General features: G+C 41.7%; 1 protein-coding gene across 1 annotated transcript in view; it reads right to left on the reverse strand.

Moving 5' to 3' along the window:
* HGFAC (HGF activator) overlaps nucleotides 1–13,180 on the reverse strand; it is a 61,400-nt gene that overhangs the window by 23,641 nt on the left and 24,579 nt on the right. Inside the window, exons 7-8 of the mRNA XM_044418243.1 lie at nucleotides 13,075–13,175; nucleotides 3,421–3,560 (exon numbers count right to left, since the gene is read on the reverse strand). Coding sequence (XP_044274178.1) covers nucleotides 3,421–3,560; nucleotides 13,075–13,175 — 241 coding nt within the window. The remainder of the gene's footprint in view (nucleotides 1–3,420; nucleotides 3,561–13,074; nucleotides 13,176–13,180) is intronic.

The raw sequence follows: 13,180 nt of genomic DNA on the forward strand, positions 1-13,180 counted from the left end.
ACTATTAAGAATTCTTGAAAAGGAGCAACAGCAGATTTTGCACTAGCCTTACTAGAATCAAATATTGCTCCCCAAAAATTTCAGTTGTACTTGATTACATTTAATTTCAATATTTTATTCTTTTATTAGCATTTTTCCTGCTTAGTTTCTGGTTATTTTAGAAAATTAACATTTTTGGTATTATATTTAAACATTAATACACAAAATACTGTATCATGTATATAATGCTATTATTTCTGCATTAGTGGTCCCTGAAAATTTTCCTATTTTCCCTGATTCCCAGCTGTAAAAAGCTTGAAAACCACTGCGGCAGAGCATTTTTAGCATTTGCTGCTAGCTTGATTTGATTTTGTTGTGTGTTTTTATTTACTCATTTAGTGTTGACATTTTATGTTAAGGTATTATCTTAACACTGCTAAGAGAACTTGGGTTATTGGGCAGTTAAAAATAAATATATACAGCCCGTGCAACATAGTGGCTAAGAGTGCTGGATGTGAATCTGGGAGATCCAGGCTCTATTCTTTACTTTGCCATGAAGCTTACTAGGTGACTTTGGGCCAGTCACTGACTCTGAGCCTAACCTACTTCACTGAGAAGATAAAATGGAGAAGACAATCTTGTATGCCTCTTTGGATTCCTTGAAAGGGAAAAGGTGCAGATATAAAGGTATTGCAATGAAACAGTAATAATTAAAAGGAACCTTCAGGTGTGCATATGGGGGGGGGCACCTTTTGTACCGTATGGAAATGCCAGGTGCTAGTCTGCAGCTGAGGTGGAGGAAAGAGCCTCAACACATACAGAAGGATCACAGACAATGACTGCTTGAATGCTTAAATGGGTATGTATTTCACTGGATATTATAGTCAGAAAGTGATTATTCTGCATTTAGACCAGCCCTAAGAAGCCAAGATTTGGGATACATTTTCTGTTTCTTTCCAAGCAAATTACACCTTTTATTGTTAGGGATGGGTGGAACCATTAGATTCTTTCCTCAAAACTCCAAGCAGAAAGCAGGATGAACCCATTCTGATCTGCCAAAGCTCCAGAGCGGACTGCAGCATTCAGGATGAATAGTGCTGTCTGGTTTACACATAACAGAGTGAAGGTTTAGCTAGATTTTTAGGTCTCTGATGTACCGAGAAGGTGGCAAAAACTGTCCATGTACTGCACCTGAAGCTTCTGAGCAGATGAAAGGAGACCTAGCATGGATTGGGATCCTCTGCACCCCTTAGGGTAGGCAAGCTGAGGCCTTGTCCAGCTTGAGAAATTTAGGCTGTGATATTGCTCTCATACAGCATATTTTTCAGATTGGATCTGGAACCTGCATGGAATCTGGTGTCATCTCTAGAAATGCTTCTGTCCCAAGCAGAGATTGTGCTCTGGCCCAAAATTTAGGTGAAAGCTGAATTTCAGCCTATCTACATTTACTATCCTAACTTGGTTTTCCTGTCTATGGTATAGTAGCAGCATGAAAAGTAATTTTTCTGCTGCTATGGTATAGTAGCAGCAGTAATTTTCCATTACAATATCCCATGGTGGTAGGAATGATTAAGCCAGGGACAAAGAAACTGTGGCCCTCAATATGTTGTTAACCTGCAACTCTAGTCTACCTTAGCCAGCATAGCCAATTGTGAGGGATGATGGGGGTCGTGATCCAACAACATTTGGAGGGCCACATGCTCTCCATCTCTGATTTAAGGTCTGGCTCTACATGGGTAGTGTCCTTCCCCTGTAATCCGCTGCTGTCTGAGTTGCAGAGGAAATTGCTTTGGAGTAGTTCTGTGTAGGAAAGGCAACTGAGTAGTGATGAGGGTATCAGAAGAAGAATGGCAGTGCAGACGCAACTGCAGCATCATACCTATAGCTCTCCCTCTGCCCTGTTGCTGTTGGTGGAAATCTCCACACTAAACACCCTTGGGGAGACCTCCTAACAACATTGTATGGCATTGCTGCACAGCATGTTAGTGGCACTTAGCTTCCTACCCTCACTCCTTAATGTATGTGTGGACAAGGAAATGCGCAAGACATTCTCTTCTTGTTGCTCCTTTCTCACCCACACTCCATATGGAAATGTATCATTATACTTAGAATTATAGAGTAGTAGGGTTGGAAGGGCCATGAAGGTCCAACCAACTACTGTTGCAGGACACCATGTTACACCATCCCACTCAGATGGCTGCCCAGTTTTGCCTTGAATGTCTCTAGTGTGGAAGGGGCCAACACCTCTCTAGGCAGCTGGTTCCACTGTTGTATTGCTCTGATGGAAATGAGGAAGCTTTTCCTGATGTCCAGCCTGAATCTGGGTTGTCACAACTTGAACTGATTACTCCGTGTCCTACACTCTTGCATGAGCAAGAAGAAAACTTGACCTTCCTCTTTGTGGCAGCCTTTGAGGTACTTATAGCATGTGCCTCCTCAGTCTTCTCTTCTCAAGGGTGAACATGCCCATTTCTCTCAGTCTCTCTTCATAGGGCAGTTTTTCCAAACCCTGGATCTTTTTTGTTGCTCTCCTCCAGACCCTTTCTAATTTTTCTTCATTTTTCTTAAATCTTGGTACCCAGAACTGGACACAGTATTCCAGATGAGGTCTGACTCATGAGGAGTATAGGGGAACTACTACTTCTCATGATTTGGAAGTAATACTTCTATTAATACATTCCAAAATAGCATTTGCTTCATTGCATTGTTGGCTCACATTTAGCCTATTGTCTACAATTACTATGAGATCTTTTTCTTTTTCAGTTCTGTTGAGCCACGTATTCCCTATCTTATATCAATGCCTTTGGTTTCTTCTTCCTGAGTGGAGAACTTGGCACCTGTCCTTGTTGAATCTTATTCTGTTGCTTTCAGCCCAGTGTTCAAGTTCGTGAAGATCGCCCTGCTGGTTCATTCAGTCTTCTAGGGTGTTTGCTATTCCACTCAGTTCTGTATCATCTGCATATTTGATAATGTTTCCTTATACTTCCTCATCTAAATCATTAATAAAGATGCTGAAGAGCACTAGGCCCCAGACTGAACTCTACAGCACCCCACCAGTTATCTCCATCCAGTTTGAGAAGGTGCCAGTAATGAGCACTCTTTGTGTACAATATAGCAGCCAATTTTGCTAAACTCAAGGTAGATTATGTCCACCGTGTTCCCTCTGTCTGTTTGGGAGGTAACCCAGTCAAAAAATGGGATTCAATTAGTCTGACAGCATTTATTTTTGATAAATCCATGTTGGGTTCTATTAATCACTGAATTTACTTCAAGCTGTTTGCGGACTGATTGTTTAATTATTTGCTCCAGAATTTTTCCAAGGATTGATGTCGGACTCACTGGTCTGTAGTTCCCAGGTTCATCCCCCCGCCCATTATTTAAGATGCAACTTTCTGAAGAAGAGGAATTGCCTACTTGAAATAGAAGAAGGAACATGCTTACCAATATCATTTTCAGTTGGGTTGTACACTGTATAGTCAGGAAACATAATGTACTTCTCTACATCAAATTCTTGAGTAACATCTGTTGTCGTATTAAAAAAATGTTGTCCCAAAACAACTCTAATAGTTGACTTTAGTGGGCTGAAGAAAAGGGGAAAACACAATGTTGTTATATTATACCATTCACCTGGTCATCACTTGTAACCAGGATGTCCACATAATGACCTGGTCCACATAACATGATGACTCATTTTGGGCAACTAGCTAGGGTGCATTCCTATGTCATCCAAATCCAGATCACTTCCCACAGGACAGTCCATTTTTGCTTACAAGGCACTGTTTGGGAAAAATACATTATAACTGTGAGAGGAATGCACTTTCATAGCTCTATAATGGAAAGCTTCATCTGAGTAATCTTCTGAGGGGTATCTGCTGTTAAAATGACTTCCAACTCTGGGCATTGACCTAAGAGACTCCACAAAGGATTTCCCCCCTTTGTCCTTACATGAAAGCCATCAAAAGATAAGCTGTCAAATCCAAGCAAAACAGGGTTCCCTGTGCAAACTACCCTGTCTAGCCCTTCTTAACTCCCTGTTTAAAAAACAAAACATTATTTCAACAGCTGGCAAAGACGCAAAGACAAATTTTTGGTAAAAAGGTGGTTGGATAAACTTTTCTATCTTCTCAAGTACCTAGACTCATGGAAATGGGTAGAAAAGTTGGTGCAATTGGCACCAATCCAGTGAAACACCCAAAACTCTGAGGATTTTACTGTGAAGGGGAAAAATAAGGTGCCTCCCCCTGTAATAAGCAAAGATCACTTTCAGCTTCGCTTGGATTTGACAGCTTGCCTTTTGACATCTGCCACATCAAAGCATAGTAAAAAATAAATGAAAAGTGCAGTCTGTCTGTGTTAATCCCCAAGGCTGGTAACTGCTGCACTTTGACAGCAGGTACCTTCACCAGTTGGAATTAAGATTGCTGGGAGAAATATCAACAACCTCAGATATGCAGATGATACCACTCCCATGGCAGAAAGTGAAGAGGAACTAAAGAGCCTCTCGATGTGGGTGAAGGAGGAGAGTGCAAAAGTTGGCTTGAAACTCAACATTAAGAAAACTAAGATCATGGCATCCGGTCCTCTCACTTCCTGGCAAATAGATGGGGAAGAAATGGAGGGAGTGACAGATTTTATTTTACTGGGCTTCAAGATTACTGTGGATGGGGACTGCAGCCAAGAAATTAAAAGTTGCTTGCTCCTTGGGAGGAAAGCTGTGGCAAATCTAGACAGCATACTAAAAAGCAGAGACATCACCCTGCCAACAAAAGTGCGTATAGTCAAGGCAATGGTTTTCCCAGTTGCAATGTATGGCTGTGAAAGCTGGACCATAAGGAAGGCTGAGCACCAAAGGACTGTGGCCTTTGAATTGTGATGCTGGAGGAGACTCCTGCGAGTCTCTTGGACTGCAAGGCGATCAAACTGGTCAGTCCTAGAAGAGATCAACCCTGACTGCTCTTTAGAAGGCCAGATACTGAAGACGATACTCAAATACTTTGGCCACCTAATGAGAAGGAAGGACTCCCTGGAGAAGAGCCTAATGCTGGGAACAATAGATAGCAAAAGAAGAAGGGGATGGCAGAGAATGAGGTGGATAGAGGGAGTCACTGAAGCAGTTGATGTGAGCTTAAGTGGAGTCCAGGGGATGGTGGAGGACAGGAAGGCCTGGAGGAATGTTGTCCATGGGGTTGCGATGGGTTGGACATGACTTTGCGACTAACAACAACAACAAACCTCCAGGATGTTGTCCTGGTGAAGGTTCCCATTTTATATCCATGACAGTATGCACCTCTATACTTGTGAACTCTGTCTACAGCATATAAAAAATTTTTAAAGGCATTTTTGAGGGAAAAAGTGTAGCAGAAAGTAAAAAATGGCTCAGGGTTGTGACAGTGAGAGAAGACAAAGTGAATTCAGTTGCCAAGTTCCCAGGGAACTGAGGGAAAAGGCAGAGGACAACCTACCATGAGCACAATCATCATCCAACAACCAACACACTGTTTTTTGTCAACATGAGTTGGCATGATGTGCAAATGAACAGACAAATGAAGGAAACTAAAGCAAAACATCCCTCCTTCTCCAGCCCAAATGGAGTAACTTTTGGGGGCTTCGTTATAAGGCTGTAATCAGATATGTTGAGGGGTTGCCATGGAAAAACCTGTTTAACGTTAGACTACAAGAGCTCTAACTGGGACCTTCATTTCAAGTACAAGTAGTGCCCAGATTACAAACATCTGAGTTAAGAACAATGCATACTTATGAACAAACTGCTGTAAAGCCTATTAATTGAAAAATTCAAGTTAAAGACCTGCTGTGGAAAATTGTCAAGGGGGGGGAGCAAAGTGGGAGAGAGGGAGAGCCTCTGAAGCAGGCCTTCTTGTCCTACCTCTCTGGAGAGGAAAATCTCTCTGGCATTTCCTTGGTGCAAAGAGGCAGCACTGGTGAATTGGGGAAGAGGCTAAAGGTATTTGTGGTTTTACCACTTTCACAGGGCTCCTCAGCCCCAAATCCCTGCAAATGTGAAGGGCCAACTGTATGTGATCTGACTTACATATAAATTCAAACTTAAAGACATTCTCAGGAAGAGAACTCATTCAGAGTTGGGATTGCCTGTATTTCATTGACTCCAATGACATCCTTTTCCCAGTAGTTCTTTGCCACAGTAAGAAAGCTATTCTAGAAACATCAGCCTTAAGGAATATACCAGTATAAATAAATAGAAAAGGTATTAACTGGGCACACTGGGAAATATTTTCATCCATTGCAGAAGGTTTAAATATTTTTGACTGACTCCTGAAAAAGCTGCAGACCAATAATCTGGTTCTCCTAAAATATCATGAAGGCACCTATATGAGTATTGCAGACTCACATTCCAGACTTAAGATCAGTGTGCAAGAAGAATCTGAACTTGTGACTTCAGTATACATTATGTTATAGACTTAAGTGAACTAAGGGAACTTATACCTGAAAAAACCTCTCCTTTCATTTTGCATTCTGTAAAACTACAAAGAAGACAAATTGTTTTGTAACTTCTCAAAGCTCAACATAGAAGGGATGGGTATTTTGCCACCTTTGAAACAGTTTTTCTTTTCTACAGCCCTCAGCTGCTAAGACTGTGGGCTGATATATACCTGCCTCCATGCCAAGAGACAGTCTAAATCTACATATCTCCCTCATCAGTGATGTAAATGGAATAAAAAACTGTGGTGTGTGCTTGCATGCATGTAGCTTCCACCCAAGAGGAATGTGTTTGCTTTCTAGGAGCAGTCCCATTGACCTCCTGAACTGAACATTTTCCTTAAAGTGAAACCAGAGTTGAGCAGGTTTAGGCTGAAACACAGGCAGGGTACTTAAATAAAGAAATAATAGCTAGAGGAGATGGGCTGCTCCTCCCACTGCAAGCCCACAGAGTTGTACTTCTCACCTAAGCTAATAGGGTTCTGCCCACCTTTTCCTCTTTCCTCCTTTAAAGGGGCTTTGTAACTAAATAAGCTGCCTAACTGGCAGACTATTAAAAAGCACAGCTTTCCCCATGGCAGTCCCTTCATAGTGCTGACATGCTGCCACTGTTCATGTATCCAGCAGGCGGGGAAGCTCTCTTTGTACTTGAATGCTGTCCTGATTCATTCTGGCTCAAAAGTCTTTTGCCTTGCCCTTCCATTTCAGAAGACAGTGGACTCAAATGTGCTACTTTGTCACTGGGAGAAACAAAAGAAATTTGTCAGTTTGAGGCAACCCTATAACCAGTCTCTCTGTGCCCTACAGGGACGTCAGCAGCCCCTTCCCATATGAGACGGAGGTACAATCCAAACAGCAGCACGGAGGCCAAGCAGTGTTGAGGCAGAGAGGAAGCCAGATGGAGGACAAGGGAGATCAATTGCTCCTCTCTCCCTGGGAACCCCACTCCATTCTACCCCCCTCCCAGCCTGTGACGTTCCCTTGTGAATACAACTGGCCATTGTGTGGTATAGAAATACAGTCAGTACCACAATATTGAAAGCTCTGATAGCATGCATACTACAGAATAGAAAGACGCATGTACAAGAAGTCAGCAGCATGGTCAACAAGCAGCATCAAGGGAGCTATTAGATAATAGCTTCCTTGAGAGAGAAAAAAGGAAGTCTTGCCTATGTGGCGAAAACAAAAGGGACTATGCTCAAGGGAGATGCGAGCAAACAATAAGAGATGCAAAAAAGCATTTTGAGGAGCATATCACTAACAATGTCAAGACCAACAGTAAAGAAGTCTTTAAATACATTAGAAGAAACCAGCTAGAGAAGCAGTTGGTCATGGTACTTTGATAGTAATGGAGTTAAGGAGGATAGAGACATTATGGAGAAGCAGAATGAATTATCTTCACTGGAGAAGATATAGGACAGATAAAACTGTCCAGTGTTGGAATTAATGTTTTAAGGAAGAGAATCTGAGGAATTAAGGGCAATAATGGGGGCAAAGTATAAAATTCTCAACCTTACTGATAAGCTAAAAGTTAATACATCATCTACCCCAAAGGGTAACTATCCTAGAATTCTCAAATAATGCAAACATGACATTGCTAACTTTCTTTTAAAAATATGTAATGTATCCCTAATATCAGCCTATATACCCAAGAACTAGAGAATGGGTAAGTAAAACCATCTAAAAAAGGAAGCTAGGACATCACAGTCTGACTAGCTTAACATTCATTCTGTGTAAAACCTTTAAAGCATTATTAAAAAAGAAAATCTGACAGGATACAGAAAGACAGCTTTTCCTGAAAAAGAATCAGAATGGCTTTTGCAAAGGCATGTCTTATCTCACTGAACTCACTGTTCTCAGAATGTCAATAAACATGGACAGAGCTGCCCATGAAAGGATTCTCCTTATGTGCTTCTTAATAAGAGAAGGGGTTTTTTTTTTCTTGGTGGTGGTATGTTTTACTAATTTACTAATTAATTACTAATTTACTAATTGTTTACAAGTAAAAAGTATATTCTTCTATTCTTATTCATTATTTCCTTAGCCATTTCTGTGTAAATAAACTTATGCATATCAATGAAGTTGCAAAAAAAATCAGAACCTTTTGTTACAAGCCTTGGAGAAAAGCTTACCAATTTTTAACTTGTCATTAACAAAGTGCTGAGCAAGAGGAAGGCTGGTGAGGCCTTGGAGAAGGCCAACTTCCTGCAGAGAGTGTCATCAATCTTCCTTGTGAAAATGAAACCTGTTGATTAAGCCAGGAACATTGGGCTTAATGTGGGACAAACATTTAGGGCTTCCTGACTTGCTACACCTGGGTTCAGGAGACAGGTTGTGGATGCCTGTTTTGCTTTTTCTTGGTGTGGGTAAACACGTGGGGGAGGCATCCTGTTGTTTTCTGAAGCTCTACCCTTATGTAGATTGAAGCCAAACTGTAGAAGTTAGTCAGACTGTATCCTGTTCTGTTGATTTTTATGGCAAGCATTGGATGGGTTTGAAAGATTATCAAGAAATGTAAACTGTTTTTTATTGAAGAAGCGTTGGATTATTGTAAACTGCCCAGAGAGCTTTGGCTATTGGGTAGTATAGAAGTTAAACAAGCAAACAAAGTATGTCCCAGAAACATGAGCTACTTGAACAGGATCAGGTCGTTAATATTCTAAGAGAAGAGTATTGTCCTATGCTCAGGATTCCCAGAGAACTGAAGGGATCTGAAGAATTTGAGGAAGCAAGCTCTGTCCTGAGACATGGGGAAAGAATCACAGAATCACTGCATGTGTGATGGAAGGAGACCCTTCGCTAGGTAGGAACTGCCCTACCCCAGCCAATGATACCCTTTACTCATCTGTCAATGAGAGATCATCAAACTTTAAACAAATGAAGCATGAGGGTTGTGCAACTCACACAAGAGCAAATTAAGAACATGGTTTTATACTGACCAAACAAGGCAGTGACTGGGTGCACGCAGCACACTGAGCCATGCTGGTTTAGCATATTGTCTCAAACCCAGAACTCTTCCTGCAGCTTGGTTTATATGCCACCCCAACTATCCATGACTTGTACAAAGGGTTAATAAACCCACCATGGCTTATTGAACTGTGCAAACTCAGACAACAAAAAGTCATGGTCAAGTCAAAAAAGCAGTGAGCCACTTAGTAAGAGAGTGTTGGAAAAATTCAAATAAATCTTTATAGAGAAAGGTTGCTTGTATGTGCCTTTGTGATGTAAAATCAAACCTGCAGTATCCCTGTTCGTCTGAAAGAATCAGAGAATCAAAAAATCAGAATTTCAATGCCGAGCTCCTGTTTGTTCCCTGAAGTGTTGTTAGCTGACTGTTCCTTTACTCATCTGAGGTGGCTGCTACATTTAGTTGCAAAAGCCTCTGTAGGATGGGGCTCACAAGGAAAGTTAATCCTGTCTATTCTTCTGCTAACAGCAGTAAAGCTGATAACACTGTCAGACTAGTTTTTCTAGCAATATTGTAATCACTTTCATTTGCATGTTCAAACTCACAGCCAAGCCCTGAAATGATTCCTGTCTGTCATGTCAATACCCTGTAATGACTGATATTTGCTGTACCATTGTCTCATGCCCCTCTGAAGATCTCTCACATTGTTTTGGGCTGTGAATGCATTATGTGTCCATTATTTTCTCATCATCTGCCCTGCTCCTGCGTATGTGACTCAAAACCTATGAAACCTTCTGTATATGTTCTGGAATCTTGTAGCTGGCAAGCATGCCTCTACCCGACAGCTCTGCTCGTAAGGTCTGTCTCTGTAGAGGGGTTTCCTGAGTGTTCTTCACTAATGAAACTGCTAAGGTTCTTAACAAATGCATCTCCCTGCACATCTGAGTGTACATTTGCACAGCTGCTAAACTGGGACATCCTGACAAGAGGAAGAAAGGTCTGGGGGCTAGTCTGGGGGGACCATTTTCCCCAGACACTCCAAAATGCCAAAGCAACACTTGGGGAGAGCCGGGAAAGGCTCCCCCTTCCTGCTAGTAGTGGGGATACTTCAAAATTTGGAGAAACTCCCATGTGTGGAGGAAGGCTTCTCCCTTTAAATCAGAAGCCTTGTGCCCCCAAAACTCAGGATAAATTTCAAGGGAACAATTGTGGATTCCTAATAACCCTGGGAATAAGAACTGAGGGTTGTCCAGACTCAGGAAAGTGAGAGCAACCTAGAGCCACATCAGCACACCCAACCCCCCTGAGGATTCTTCTACAAAGGTACTTTGCACTTTTTTTTAAAGCCAACTCATGGCCAGTGCTAAATGCCCTTTTGAAACTCAGAAAAAATCTTAGTGTTCCTACAACATCCCACCAGAGTATTCCCTGCTCCCTAAATAGGAGGTGGCATGAAACCCCTGCTGTGCCTGTTCATTCTATCAATGGTTTAGATGAGGAAGTACAAGGAAAGCTGATTAAATTTGCAGATCATACAAAACTGGGTGGGATAGTGAACACAATAGAAGACAGAATGATAATCCAGGGCAATCCTGATGAACTTGAACATTGGGCTGAAAACAACAGAATGAGGTTCAACAAGGACAAGTGCCAAGTCCTCCACCGAGGAAAAAGAAATCAAATACAAGAAGGGGAATACATGGCACAACAGAACTGATAAAGAAAAAGACCTTGAAGTAATTGTGGACAACAGGCTAAATATGAGCCAACAATGCAATGAAGCTTCAGAAAGGGGCAGATGATATTTTGGGATGCATTAATAGAAGTATTACTTCCAAATCACGAGAAGTAGTAGTTCCCCTATACTCCTCACTAGTCAGACTTCATCTGGAATTCAGTTCTGGGTACCAAGATTTAAGAAAAATGCAGGAAAATTAGAAAAGGTCCAGAGGAGAGCAACAAAAATGATCCAGAGTTTGGAAACACTGCCCTATGAAGAGAGACTGAGAGAACTGGACATGTTCAGCCTTGAGAAGAGAAGACTGAGGGGGGACATGCTACCTCTGTATAAGTACCTCAAAGGCTGCCACAAAGAGGAAGGTCAAGTTCTCTTCTTGCTGATGCCAGAGTGTAGGACATGGAGTAATCAATTCAAGTTGTGACAACCCAGATTCAGGCTGGACATCAGGAAAAGCTTCCTCACTGTCAGAGCAATATGACAGTGGAACCAGCTGCCTAGAGAGGTGGTGGGATCTCCCGCACTAGATACAGTGGTACCTCTGCTCATGAATGCCTCACTTCTCAACCAAATCGGGTCATGAACAGAAATTTCAGAAAAAGTTTGGGTGATGACCACGATCGCGGCCATATTGCCACATGAACATGATCGTGATCGTGCCCATCTTCCTCACACAAGCGCGATCGCCATTGCACCCATCTCCCCCCCCCCCAGCACGATCATGCCCGTCTTCCTTGCGTGAGCATGATCTCCATCACGCCCGTCTTCTCCCCCCTCCCTCCCAAGCACAATCACTATCACATAATTGTTTGGACGCTCCCTCCAAACAATAACCTTCCTCCCACCTCGGTTAGTGTTCTCTGCTGTACTGTACTTTGTTATTTGTCATTCTTTGTTACTGTGTTTCAATTTTTTTTGATAAAAAACATATTTACAGAATGGAATAGCCTTATTTACATTGAACCTAATGGAGAAATTTGACTTGGCTCGCAACCAATTCAGGTCACGACCAGAGTCCTGGAACAGATTAAGTTCATGAGTTGAGGTACCACTGTTCATTCAAGGTGAAACTGGACAGCCATCTGAGTGGGATGGTGTAACTTGGTGTCCTGCAACAGCAGCGGGTTGGAATCAATAGCCTTCTTGGCCCCTTCCAACTCTGTTCTGAAAGGCACACAAGAATTTTGATTTCAGTGCACCATTAAAATCCCAGGGGGTTAACTTCTTTTGCAAACCTGGTTACTTTCTAATTGAGCAGAGGAACATCATGGCAGCATCAGCATACAATGGAAATATTGAACCCTTGGGTAATAGGATCAGTTAACAATCTTCATTCAATACTCATTTCTACTTGCTACTAATGCTGCAAGAATAAGGAAAATAGCAAATGGTAAGGAGTCTGGGGTTCTGAGTTGCACTTTGTCAATTGAACAATTAAGCACTAAAGAAAGATATATATATCTGAACTAAATTGCAATCTCCTAAATGTTGACATCAGAAAAGAAAGGCTCTGAAGCATGTTTTAAAAGAAATGTACTTTTATAAGAAATAGTGCTTGTTACATTAAGATGAAAGGAATCAAACCCTTTTGCTGGGTGACCGGAACTCCAACCACCCAGTAGATGCAAAGTTGAGAGGGGATTTTTTTAGAGGGGGAGGATGGAAGAGAACAAGAGAAAAGGAAGGTTCTCACTCAATCTATATGGACTTATATGTAGACTAATTTAATGAAGACATCATTGGAGATGTACATAATGATGCATCTCTCAATTTGTAGTGCAAAGGAGGATAATCTGCTGTTCCCATGATCAATGGCCTGCCAAATAAAATAAATTACTTATGCCTGGGCTAGAGGTTCTGAAAATGTGGATTCCTTGGTTAAAATGTAGCTCCGTCTTCACTCATGGGACTCACAGAAACATTTGCTTGATGGAAAAGTACCAGCTGAAGCACATAAAGAAAAAATAATGCTGTTTCAAAGCATTGGTCTTACCTGTTAGCAAAGCAATGTGCAGATGTCACCACCCAACAAGAACGGATGAGGCTTCCAGCACAGAAATTCTTTCCAATATATATAGTGGCCATCCAGGGATGTGATC

This window comes from Varanus komodoensis, unplaced genomic scaffold (assembly GCF_004798865.1).
Source record: "Varanus komodoensis strain SLA01 unplaced genomic scaffold, ASM479886v1 scaffold9, whole genome shotgun sequence".
Lineage (NCBI taxonomy): Eukaryota > Metazoa > Chordata > Lepidosauria > Squamata > Varanidae > Varanus > Varanus komodoensis.